This window comes from Halichoerus grypus, chromosome 9 (assembly GCF_964656455.1).
Source record: "Halichoerus grypus chromosome 9, mHalGry1.hap1.1, whole genome shotgun sequence".
Classification (NCBI taxonomy): Eukaryota; Metazoa; Chordata; class Mammalia; order Carnivora; family Phocidae; genus Halichoerus; species Halichoerus grypus.
The window spans coordinates 62,564,853-62,578,126 of NC_135720.1; the positions used below are offsets into that span (position 1 = coordinate 62,564,853).

Sequence of the window (13,274 nt, forward strand, 5' to 3'; positions counted from 1 at the left end):
TACTGAATATGCTCAAAGGTATGCAGCCATTTGGATACAAGTGTTCTCTGTGCAAGATTCAGGTAGTTAAATTCCAACTTCGGATATGAAATATCACACATCTAAGAATTTATTAATAATATAGATTAATTCAATGTTACCTTTCCCTTTTTTTGTCTCCCCTCTTCACCATAATATCGCAAGCTTCTGCTGCAGAATCCAGACAAGAAAGGAAGTCTTCTATGCTCTGAAATGGTATTTAATGCCACCATTTACTTTTATTAACAGGTTGCCTAAAAAATATAGCCACTCAGTAGTTTTATAATTTTACACCCGAAATATAATTTTTAAAAAGGTCATTTTGTTATTAAACTTGAAATTGTGATTTAGGATAAAACGTTCCCAGTCTGTTCTCCCCCTTCACCTCCCAAAGAGATTTAGTTTACACTTATGCTGATAAAAATCTACTCAAAGATCACAAATTCTAGCCCCATTATCTAAACAGAATCAAACTTTACTTACCTTTTCATTCAGAGAGCTATGGAGTTTTGTGAGAGGTACTTTGGTTTCTTCTGATAATTTACTTAAAATTTTTTTTCTTACCTGTAAGGGGAAAAAACTCCTTTGGGATTGTGACTTTGACATGTGGTAGATATAAGATCAAACAAAAGAAAACAAAGTATATTTACTACTATAATAGAGTATTGAATGGAACTGATCTTTGTTTTTGAATTTTAGCTTTCAAACTAGGGACAAAAATACGCTAAAAACATTCTAAAATCGGAGAGCTAGCCAAAAGCCAGTCAGCCAATCAGGCTAGATATAGCCCTACCCCTCCCTTCTGGCCCAGCAGCAAAGAGGAAGATGGGGGGCGGAGGGTGGAGAGAAAACCATTCATCTTGTGGGGAAAAGAGAATTTGGGGTAAGAGGCTACTCCCGCTCTCTTCCATTGGCGTAGGAAGAGTGTTCTTCCCTAATGCCAGATGCGGGGGTTCCCACTCATAAGTTCCAGAATGCCTATAAACTAGAGAACTTGCTCCACGGATGGCTGCTTGTTATACTATATGGTGGGTGGAATCTTTTCGGCACGCCTCTCCACATACATGTGTCTCGTGAAATATGATGGCATTCTTGACCAGAGTCTGATGGCCTTACCAAGTGTGAAATTTCTGGTGGATGCCTAGTGGAATAGTCTGGCTGGCAGGTCCTGCAAGTTACAGTGAGTCTTGGGAGACCAGGGAAACCTATGGACTCCCTGCCACATGCCACACCAGTTCTCCTGCAGCCCCTGGAGGGCACAGGACGGGACCCCAGGTGTTTCCCACAGCAGAGGTTAGCACAGAGGCAGGATATATGGAACTGTCCCGGCAGCTGGAGATTCACTGCTTGAGCTGAAGACGGGAGGGGACAGTACTTTGCTGGGGTAGGAGGGAGAAATAAATGCATCTCTGTTTGGAGGTTTAGGGGAGGGCCTTGCTACAGGGGCTGTCACGTGCTAAACAAACAGGCCCCCAAACAACCTACACCCCCGATGGGGCAGGAGACACATCATGAGGCCACAGCATTGGGCCTAGATCATAACCAGTGATATGCAGCCACTCCTATGAAACACTCTTGCCTCCTTCATTTTTCCTAAATCTCCAACGTTAAGTGGATCTACAGGGATAGAGAAGAGGAGGAGGAGGAGGAGTGTTAGGGACAGATCACACCTTTCCTTCTTGAAGCAACTGGGAGCCATCGCTCTACCTTACATTTTGAGACAGGAAGAAATGAACTTTGACTTTAGTTGGAGATTAGCATTTTAACAAATAAACTGCAATTCATCTAAACATTGAAATGAGATGGCATCACTACATGAAAATGACTACGAAGTTATGGAATCTGGCCAGAAAACAGTCAAGGGATCGGCGACTCAGCAGGAAAAGGGGATGTGACATAACAATAATTAGGAAAAAATAAAAGTGTTGATTCCAAAGTAAGTAAGCATTATTACTTTCAACAGACTGGTTATATCACCAATTTAAACTAAAAATCTGATGGATTTTTTTTCCCTAAAAACCCTTTCCTATATTTTACTTTCCTTCAGACTACTTCTGATGTGAGAAAATAAAATACGCTTTTATTTCAAAACATAATACATCAAGAAGGCAAGACAATCACTATCATACTTCACTTGTAATGGCTGCAGGATCATCTACTGCCATCATTAAATCCGAAGCTAAGAAGTTGAAAATGAGGTTAGTGATGTCAGTACATATTGTCTTCAGCAAGTGCTTTGTAAGAGCAGCCTGTGTATCATCTGGAAAATAAAGGTGCTTTATTAAAATGAATGTCCAGGAACAATGATGAAAATCAATGAAAAAACAGTCTTAAGTATACCTGTAAAGAACTTCAGCCCCTTTTCAAACAGCCGAATATTATTGTATAGGTTTGAAACCTCTTCTTGCAAGTCCTTGATTGTGCGCTTTCTACCAGTTCCAGAGGCAGAAGAAGTTGAAGACATGAACACTGAACGTACCACCTCGAGATAAGTTTTATTAAGAGGTCTGTGCACAAGATAAATATATTTAGTTAATTAAAACACATTGGATTTATGCATATAAGAAATTTTGCTTCTATGGAAGTAAGCCTTAAGAAAATACCTCTATATTTTTTAAACAAGATTAATTTGGGGAATAGTTCACAAGCATTTGTCCTCTAATCCTAGGACTTATAACTTAAATGCATTATTTTTCTCAGTTTTAAAGTACTCAAAATTATTGCACTAATGACAGTGAGGATAGCAGTAACAAAAGCTTCAATTCAAATTCAGTCTGAAGTAATTTTTAAAAGTTAATTTGGAGAATAGGACATAAATCTGTTCCCTATTCATAGGAATAATAAATTCTCAATTTCTAAAGTTCTATAAAAGATTTTAAAACTTTTTATGCTCAACAACTTCAGAAGAGATTATTTTAAGTAATGGCAAATGGTTAGTGGTAACTATCTTCTTACATATGAAAAATATGATTATGTACTGTATTCATGCACAAAAAATACTCAGTGAAATGAAAAAAAATCTCACTACAAAAGCTATATTTCTAAATTCAAAGCTAGATGCACTGGGCTCCTGGATTGCATTTATAGACGCTTACACAATGGAACTAACTTGAGGGAAAATCATGTTAGTAATGGTCAAGTTATACACAATTTCTTTTACTTCTGTATAAAAATAAATTTAGCTTGGCTCAATTACAAGCTAGTAGTGTCTAAATTTGTTCTCTGAACACAGTTTGTTACTTTATTTCTCCCTAAAAGTGCACTGTTTAACTTCTGTCAAATCTAGATAGAAAATGGTCTTTTCTTTCTTTTAGATACTACTTTTTTATGCTATGTCAGAGAGCAGCCAGTGACTGGCGTTGGTGTTTTTCTCCCACCTAGGACTGAAACATCAGTGACCGAGGATGCCTCCGCACTCTCATCTTTTATTTCCCACACTGCCTCGCCCAAAGCACTTACACGTCTGTTGAACAGAACGGCAAACAGCAAACAAAATCTGGAATTTGGTGGCTAGATTAAATTCTAAGCTTTGAAAAGAAAAGACTTAAAAGCTATGCTTTCCATGATGTTGGTGAAAATTTTATTTAATAACTCATTGAATTTCTATCATAAAACAGAAAAAATATGTTTTTATACTTAATTAAGTGCTCAGCAAGTTCAGAAATAAATTCCTCAGGGGCATCTTGTACGTGTTTTCTTAAAACATCTTCAATCTCATCCTGGAACATAAAAGTGATCTCTGGCTTCTTCTTTCCTATAGCAGAAATGCACAATAGGAAAAAACAACAAAAACATAAAGCAACCTAAAAGCAAACAAGGTTCATTAACATATTTAATGGTAATTAAATTACCATTAAGATGGTAATTCATTCACGGACATTGCCAGTGTCAGAGAGCAATAACCAATGAAAACAATTTTAAAAATAGGACACATAGTGGCATTTCTTTTGAGTAATAATTTTCTAACTTTATTTAATGACTGTTCTAATGTCAATCAGAAAATAATAAAGGTGATTTTCCCCCTGATCTAACTTGCATGATGTAAATAGTGGAAAATCAAAATAATCAACTGGATGGAAAAAAAAATCTTTTAAGAAAAAGATAACTTCTCTTTGTTGAACAATGTATATTGAGCAGAATTTTCTTCTTTATAAAAATGAATAGTTACTGAAAATCAAATCATCCTTATAATTTACAGAAGATCTTCAGGAAAAGCCTTTATAATCATGTGAACGACAACTCCAGTAGAATTAAGCTAAAAATTATCTTTTGGGAAAGGCAAAGATGAAAAAAAACCTCATAATTTTACACTCATCATTTATTTTTCTTCTTACAAAAATAATTCTATGCCAGGAAAAATTTTTACACAGCTACTGTAATGGAAATAATCGTTAAGTGTGGAAATGTCATGCCTCCTCACCGACTTGGATAAGCACGGGCTGCAAAGAAAGCTAACAATATTTCCATTATTAATATTGTAAAAATATAAAAGTGATTATTTCCAGCTAGATTTGATTATTGTAAAACCTTAGACATAAAAATAAAGAAACAGTAAAATAAATAAATTAAAAAATAGCTCAAAAATCGGTAAGTAAGTTGACATCACGGCTTTAGAACCGATGGACACGTTAGAACAGATCCAATATCCTTTCTTTTTGAGATCTGCTATCCATTCCTGAACTTTCACATCACATAGTTTCTGCTTTCTCTGTTTGCTTCCTGCATGCATTTTATAAGTTATTAAATTATATTTCCATCTAGTAATCTTTCACACTGAGTTGATGCTGTGTTTTAGCTGGGAACCTAATTACATCCCCCTTTTCAGAGATTATAACACAACCCCCTTTCAAAGGCACTAAAATTATATCTTTTTAGGTAGAATGGTTTTACTACCTTTATAGCCCTTCTCCATAATCTGTGCACAAAAGGAGTATCACATGCCTCATTTAACAATTACTTAAAGCTACAGATATCAGAGAAGTATTTTATGAAATGCCCCTTCTCTCCCACCCCTAGTACATCTGGGGAATAGAGAAATTCATTTATCAATGAAAAATTAAAACCCACAGAGGACAGTCTTAATACTATTTAAAATAAGAACAGGGCTAGTAGTTTCTATGAAGATCATTTTAATTAATATTGTTTTATGCATGTTGAGAACAGTAGCTGTTTTGACCTGTCTTTATTATTATTCTTTACCTAAAGTAAAGAATACGTTAAAGACAGATCTTAAGCAACGATGCTATCACTGGTACTAGCACATTAATGGCCAGAGCCGTGTCACTTGACACCTACACCTCCCAGCTCTAGCCCACACACAACGAGCTCTGTGGAAGAGGTGAAATAGAAATTTCAAATGATCATCATTTCAAGTTTTCTTCTCTTTTTACCGGGGAAAAAGAAAACGGAGGTATCATAGATTCATTTAGTAAATTTATTTAAAACACAATTTATAAAAGAATCATAATTTTACTTAGAAAAACTAACATGTCTCTTGCTGACTTAACAGTACCAAATGCGAACAAGTCTCCAAAAAAGAAGATGCATATGCTTAATTCTCCCCCTTAGATAGAAGCCACCAACCAATTAGATGTTACCATAAAACTTAAATACGCATAAACTCAATGTTTCCTACTTGAATATGCAGAAACCCACTTTTAATAAAATATTGTAATATGTTTTGTAGGGCAGTGGGAAACCATAAAAATGACTATGCAAGTTGAAACTGTGCAAGGTGTTCTTAACAAACAATGGGAAAACTTATGACTATTCTGTGATTTTTTAAAAAATGTCTGTGAAAACATTAAGAGCTCTTACTGTTGGTTATAAATGTAAAGGGAAATGAAAAAGAAAACGAATACTTAAAATTTAGTATACTGTAATTTAGCTCATCAGAAACACTGGGCAACAAAGTATTTTATTTCTTTGTAAAAAATTTATCAAAAATAGTCTGAACAGCGCTTGCCTTCTTCTCAGGCTGTAACTTACAGTACAGAGCAACATCTTTTCTATGCCTTGGCAAGTTGTCATTCTCCGTTTTTAACTCTGGATCAGCTCACAGCATTTTATCCTTTGCCCTTTCAATGTTGTGAAACATCTCTGGGAATTCCTTTAATATGAAGTTTTCTGCCAAGTACACATCCTCTAGGACATTTTCATCCTCTCCGTCATGACCACTTTCCCCGTTGGGTCCAGTGCCTCTGCCAAGCTCCTGTGGCCGCACACCTAGTCTCCTAAACAGTGGCAATGCCAACATGCCCACAGTCAGCTAGTCCTGCCCGAACACCATTTATTCTTGATTCATATTTTACTTCCAGTGTTATCACTTTTCATTTCTTGGCTGCATTTTCGTCTTTGTTGGCCAGTTCCCTTTTGATTATCCATTTTGCAAAATGTCATAGGGATTCATCACTGGGAGACAAGGAGGCAACATAACTACATGGTTTGTTGTCTGGGCATAAAGTGAAGAAGAGACACACAGGGATCAATCACTGACAGACTTTGAAACAAGTGATGTGACTGTCATAGCTCATGATGCACATATATTATTTATGTGCTGATCAATGGCCTGAGGAGCCAGCAGCATTGCCTGTACTTTATACAAGTACTCATTGTTAATACACCCTGGTAACTAGACTATGAACCGTGTTGATGGGGGGCTGGTGTCATCAACTAAGCCGTGGTAACTGAAATTCGTGTGCAAAACTGTGCAAAGCAAGGACTTCTTGCAGAAGCATATACATCTAATGGTCTACATCTTAAGAAAATGTTTGCAAAATGACACACTCTCAAAGGAAAAGTAAATTAAAGCTACACACCAGTGTGAGATGACTCATCATCACTATCCTCTTCTTTTCTTCCTTTCTTCTTGATTTTTTTAACTTTGTACTCCCTGGCATTGCCACCACCACCTCCTCTCACACTTCCACTGCCCTCTGGTGGGAAATGACATTAGTTAGTATCAGCTAACTGGAGATTTTTAGAAAATGATGACACTATATTGTCATATTTAACTTTACAGCAGAACAATAAAAGCCAAATAATTAAACTTTTAGCTGCTATTTAAGGTGGGAGTTTTTTTTATTACAACAGAAGTTTTGTAATTCAGTCAATAAAAACTTAATAAAATGTGAAACCTCTTGAATTTGAGCAACTCACGTAGATACCTGACCTGCTCTAAAGGCAGGCTCTTCCACAGTCTCTTCTTCCTTCACTAAGGATACCTCTTTTCTATAGCTTTGTCTGACTTTGTCTTGGCCAAACCCATTCCTTTACTGCTTCTTCTACCTTCCCCAGAAGAAATGTGCCCTCATTTGCTCATCTCTGTTACTACAGCCTCATTAATATCCCCTATTACAGTACTTCACAAGTTTAATTACCCTTGGTTTTGTCCCTTTGGTTGAAAGATTATGTTTATAGGAGACATCCTAAGTCTCCCACCACCCAACGAGACAATGAACTTCTTGAAAACAGGGAGCATGTCTCACTAATGTTTGTATCCTTGGGGTTAAAGCGATGCTTGACACATTAAAAGGAGCTTGATAAATGCTGACCATGAATATTAAGTTGGATGAGTAGAAAAATATAGTTATCAATCACCTATTGGCTAAAGAAAGACTAAAAAAATACAAATTATGAGACAAACTAAAACACTATAAATAAAAGTAATGTTGTTGAGATATTTCTCTGCTTTACATATTTACATTTAAAGTATCAATTCAACAAAATAGAATACTTATCTAATAATGGGATTGAAACACTGAAAAATATTGAAAATATATTTCTTCATAAAAGATTAATTTTCCATAAAGTAAAATGACAAACTACAGATTTTTTTAAGTTCTAAGTACAATTCCTTTAAATTTCATCATGTCCTATAATTGTAAGTTCTATTAATTTATTTTCCCTTGCTTTTATGATAGAAAAAACAATTCTCTGGGTGATGGACATTGGGGAGGGTATGTGCTATGGTGAGTGCTGTGAATTGTGTAAGACTGTTGAATCACAGACCTGTACCTCTGAAACAAATAATACATTGTATGTTTAAAAAAAAAAAAAAAAAAAAGAAGATAGCAGGAATGAAGGGGGGAAAATTGGAGGGGGAGACGAACCATGAGAGACTATGGACTCTGAGAAACAAACTGAGGGTTCTAGAGGGGAGGGGGGTGGGGGGATGGGTCAGCCTGGTGATGGGTACTAAAGAGGGCACATACTGCATGGAGCACTGGATGTTATATACAAACAATGAATCATGGAACTCTACATCAAAAACTAATGATGTAATGTATGGTGATTAACATAACATGATAAAAAAAGATAACCTTGGAAATAAAAAAAAAGAAAAATACAATTCTCTCAAAATCATACATTTGGCAATAAATTTCTTAGAGGGAAGACATTTAAATCTGACATTATTCCATGCACTATATCTAAACTATTATGATATGACAGTACTATCCTTGAGATGATGACCAGATGACTCTGAATTTTTAGAAGGAAATAAAACAGACTAGCTATTCTGACATAAGTGCAACCAACTGATTAAGGTGAATTTATAAGCATATCTTCAAATAATATGATAAAATATGCATGGCTGTGAATACTACCATGATTTATTAGAGTATGGTTTTCCCAGAAAAATACAGAGAAATTTCAAAGTATCAAAATTGAAAGATATTTTAGAAAAAGGTTTTTGAAGAGGAAAGAAACAATCTCAAAGAAAACAGAGTGAATTCCCACAACAAAAATGAAGTTTTTATAACACATCTTCAATACAGGTATATTAATGAAACATGTTGAATATCTAGTTTCTTTAACTCTGATGTAGGACTAATAAAATCGTTCCTACTATAAAAAGTATGGAAAACACATGTTAATTTCCAAATGCAAGTTACTAGTATACGAGTGCTACCTAGAATAATTTCCAGTGATTCTTAATTAAAAAAAAAAAAAAAAACCAGAAATGAGATCTCCTTGGGAAATTCATTCATTCAATAAATAATTTATAGAACATCTAAAATACACCAACAAGTGCTCTAAGGACTAGGGAAGCAATAAACGAGATGGACAAGGTTTCCAAACAATAAAACACAAGACAGTGATAAAAGCGATACAAAAAAGACTGGAAGATAATATGATGGAGAGTGACCATGTCTACCATTCCAGGTGGTGAGGGAGGCCTCTCTGAGGAACTGACATTTAAACTTGAGCTCTGAATTAGAAGAAGAAATCTGTTACCTGAAGTTCGAGAGAGAACATTCAGGGAGAGGGAATAGCTAATGCAAAGGCTTTCAGGCAAACACAAACTTGCCAAATCTGAGAATCAAAAAAAAAAAAGGCTACTGGGGCTGGAACATAGACGGTGAGGGGGCAAACAATGGGACACGGGCCAGGTCATGAAATTAACTTAGTTCTCACAAAATAAAAAAAGAATAAGTAACCACTAATATTTCCATTTTCATAATAAATTTAATTCATTAAGAAAAGATTTGACTAATATTAACAGTTGAAGATAAATCCCCTTCAAAGGGCCTAATAAATGTAGAGTTCACTGCAACAAATAAAACTCATCTTTGAATCTTCTTGGTTAATAATAATTTATTACCTGTTGCTTTTCTCCTTCGTTCATCTTTTTTATCCTTTTTACTTGTATTAATGCTTTCTAAAATGGAGACCTGTTTCAGATCATCTTCAGTGATTAAATGAACAGGATTATTTTTCATTTCCTGAAATAAAACATGTTTTTGGTAAGCAAAAATATATGGCATTACAGAAAACATAAAATAAAAGTTATTTACATACTCAATTATTATTACTCATCCTAATTATTCTTGTTCGATCTCATTGCTAAGAAGAACGATAGAGCCTGGTCCAACAGTTGCCACTCTGAAACTATTTCTCCTTGCCAAAGATCAGTCTCTTCCCTTGCTGTTCTTAACTTTTTGATTCTGTGATCAAATAATGAAAAATCCTATCCGGTCCCTGAAAAACTGATCACACATCAGATGCAACCTCTTCAGCTGATTTGGCTTCTTTTAACCACTGCTTACTAGGTGACCTTGCTCTTCTTCTTTTTGAGGCTTCCAAGTCCAGTGCCACTTGGTTACCTGAGATTAACAAAATCTCCATCCCTCACCCTAACAGAACGACCATGTAGGATGAGTTGGCACACTTAAATCATATAAACTGTTTTTCCTCTGGACTCATTCCTGATCTCTGCTTTTTAAAAATTTATGTTTTTAAAAAAAACATAAAAAATTATGTTTTCTGAACTATTTTCATGTTCAGAAACTGTTTTTTCAACATGGGACAGGGTTCTAAATCTGTACTGACAAAAGCACATTTTCATGTTAAAAATGGCATTTCCCTTTTGGTTTCCTGAAGAAAAATGTTTAGAATGTTGACAGTTCAAACAACGGAATCACCTTTTTTTCCCTCAAATTATTTTTGTAGTTGCAGGGAGGAGCACAAAGAAATAAAAATTGATGACCATGTTTTTATTTTAGTGTAAATAAATAATGTAGCCATTTAGTGACTTGGAGCTAATATGTGCTAGACATTTTGTATACATCCAACCTTTATTTAAATTTATCTTTAGAAAGGAGGCATCATCACCCTTTCTTTGAAGATGTGGAAACTGGAGATCTATTTGTCCAAAGTCAAAGAGAGTAAAAAAGTTGAGACTGGAACTCAGGTGTACTGGTATCAATCCTATGTATTTTTACTCTTCTCTGCTGCCTGGCAGGCAAGACATAGAAAATTATCTCTCTCTTTTTTTAAACTATTAAAGAGCTTAAAAGGAATAGAGAGGAATACAAATTACTTACATACTTAATAAGTTCTCACGGATTTATTAACAGTCTAAGATAAATGTGCTTGTTCCACCTATCCGTGAGCAGGCTTTATAAGTAGATGGGGCTGCTAACTAGAAATATGAATTAAATTTAGGTCATTAAAGCAGGCCTGGCAGGACCTCTGCTTCTAGACACTTTGACAGCACTTGTTCTGAGGAGCTAATCAATTTCTGATAGTAACAATTTCTTTCCTCAGTAAGTTATCCCATTTCTGCATCCCAAATAGGCAAAATTAATACAGCGCTACCTGATTTAGTAAATATATAGTGTAGTGATTGATTGATATACTGTATATTTATGCCTATAATCCACAGATACCATTTTTGTGGATTTTAATGTTGGACTAATACCTTTAGGTGACTTAACTGTGAAGTGCATAATTTCATTTATATGATTTCAATTTATAAAATCAGCTCCCTAAGTTATAACTTATATGTCCTGATGGGAGTGAAGAACGGGAAAAACAAATCAAGAAGAAAAAGACAGGAATGATGCATTAAAGGAAAATGATGCATGAAACACAGTGTTCACTTTTGGGTATATGCTGCATACTCCATTTTTCAAAAGATGTCAGATGATTCTAATGTGAAAATCCTGTTAAGATTAGTAAAGGAAAGGAAATCTGGCATACCTTTTCAGCTTTCTGGTGCATCAGTTCACTGAAGTGTTCTGTGCAGTTATTTATGAATTTTTCGCTGACTACAACAGTGTCGCTAAAGACTACAGCTGAAGCTTGCTTGCTGAATGCTCTCATCACCTGTTGAAGCAACATGGCAGCATCTTCAACTGATAAAGAACTGGGTAACAGAGGCTAGAATCAGAAACAAAATGAAAACAAGTATAAATACAGTATCATAGAGACAAACCATTTTTTACACATATATGCCCTCCCTAGGTGATCTCATTAAGTCCAGTGGCCTTCAGAACCATCTCTATGCTGATAACCTCCCAAATTATATTCCTGCTTTCATCATCACTCTGAGCTCTGGAGTCATATGCCCACTGCCTCCCTAACATCTCTGCTCTTATGCCTAATAGGCATCTCAAATTCCACATGTCCAGAACAACACTGATTGCAGCCTACCCCCCAACACCTAGGTCCCACCCACCCTTCTCCATTGTTCCCCCATCTCAATTAATGGTACTGTTCTCCATGCAGTTGATCAGGCCCCAAACCTACATGTCATACTCAATTCCTCTCATAAACCCACAAACAAACCACCATCAAGTCCTGACAACTTTACCTCCAAAACAGATTTCTTAGCTCTTTGGACTATCTGAAATTACCATTTTCATTAACTATCTCCACCTAGGAAACTTGTGTGGGCACCACATTCCCAGCAAGTAAAATGGTTCCTGGCACACAGATGGTACTTAAATTTGTTGAATGAATAAATGAACACTGAAATCTGGAGTCTCTGGAAACTTGTGTATCCAAAACAAGTAATTTTCTACTTTGCCCTGTCTAGTAAATAATGGAATGGCCTCTTGTTTCTTTCTCTTCACCTACACTTATCTCTTTGGCATAATAAAGGCAGGTCAATACTGAACACTGAAGTAAAACACTACCAGGGCTAAAGCAGCTCATGTTAATACATGAGCAGAGGTTAATGAATGGATAAGGGATACACAAATACTATATGATGCCTGATGCCAGTAAAGTTGTAAATGCTTGGATAAGATTGTGAGAAATCTCATCAATTTCAATGGCAGGCCTGAAAAGAGTGTTACATTGTTTGCTTATTTGTTTGGAGATTTATGGAATTCTGGATGTTGACTATCCATATATAAAAGGTCATTCTACCTCAAAAGCTATAAAGTCTCTAAGCATAATTAAGATTGTTTTTGCTATAACACTGACCACTAGAATTTGGCTACAAAGCCAAGACCACCTTTATGTATCCTAATACTTAAAATGACCACATACTAGTGAGTATCAGTGGTCATTGGTTTAAAGAAAAATTGACAAGAAGAAGATAAAACATACTGCAATATCAACCCATGTTCCAGAGCTGATGGCTTCCTCTACTGATGCTTCCACCTGATCCACAAGTCCTTGACCAACACAAGCTGCTTTCAAAAACAAGAGCTGTGTAGTCTTATATCTTTTCTTTATGTAGCTCACAGCATCTGGGATTCCAAGTCTGGATAAAGCATCAAATTCTAGAAATATATCACAAATAGAAATGGAATAGAATACGTTGGAACAGAATTGTCAATCATTCATATCTTTTAGAAGTCTTAGAAAAATTAAGTTCTACCAACAACTATTCTTTGTGAATGCACTTTTTTGTTTTGTTTTGTTTTAAAGAATAAAGCAGAGAAATGTACCACAGCCTACTTCCTGTTAGGCGGCTCAGCTGGCTACCTTCCCAAATTTTTATTACTAAACATAGCTGTAGA

At 35.6% G+C, this 13,274-nt stretch overlaps 1 protein-coding gene across 3 annotated transcripts in view; it reads right to left on the reverse strand.

The window, feature by feature from the left end:
* The window catches only part of UFL1 (UFM1 specific ligase 1), a 32,702-nt gene that overhangs the window by 3,190 nt on the left and 16,238 nt on the right, over positions 1–13,274 (reverse strand). For 2 of the 3 annotated variants that reach the window (XM_078054983.1, XM_078054985.1), the window contains 9 exons: positions 12,859–13,034; positions 11,503–11,682; positions 9,623–9,743; positions 6,837–6,953; positions 3,655–3,772; positions 2,359–2,525; positions 2,148–2,278; positions 502–582; positions 141–226 (listed from right to left, as the gene is read on the reverse strand). In XM_078054983.1, the coding sequence (XP_077911109.1) occupies positions 141–226; positions 502–582; positions 2,148–2,278; positions 2,359–2,525; positions 3,655–3,772; positions 6,837–6,953; positions 9,623–9,743; positions 11,503–11,682; positions 12,859–13,034 (1,177 nt within the window). The remainder of the gene's footprint in view (positions 1–140; positions 227–501; positions 583–2,147; positions 2,279–2,358; positions 2,526–3,654; positions 3,773–6,836; positions 6,954–9,622; positions 9,744–11,502; positions 11,683–12,858; positions 13,035–13,274) is intronic. The other variant, XM_078054984.1, reaches the window with a different exon arrangement.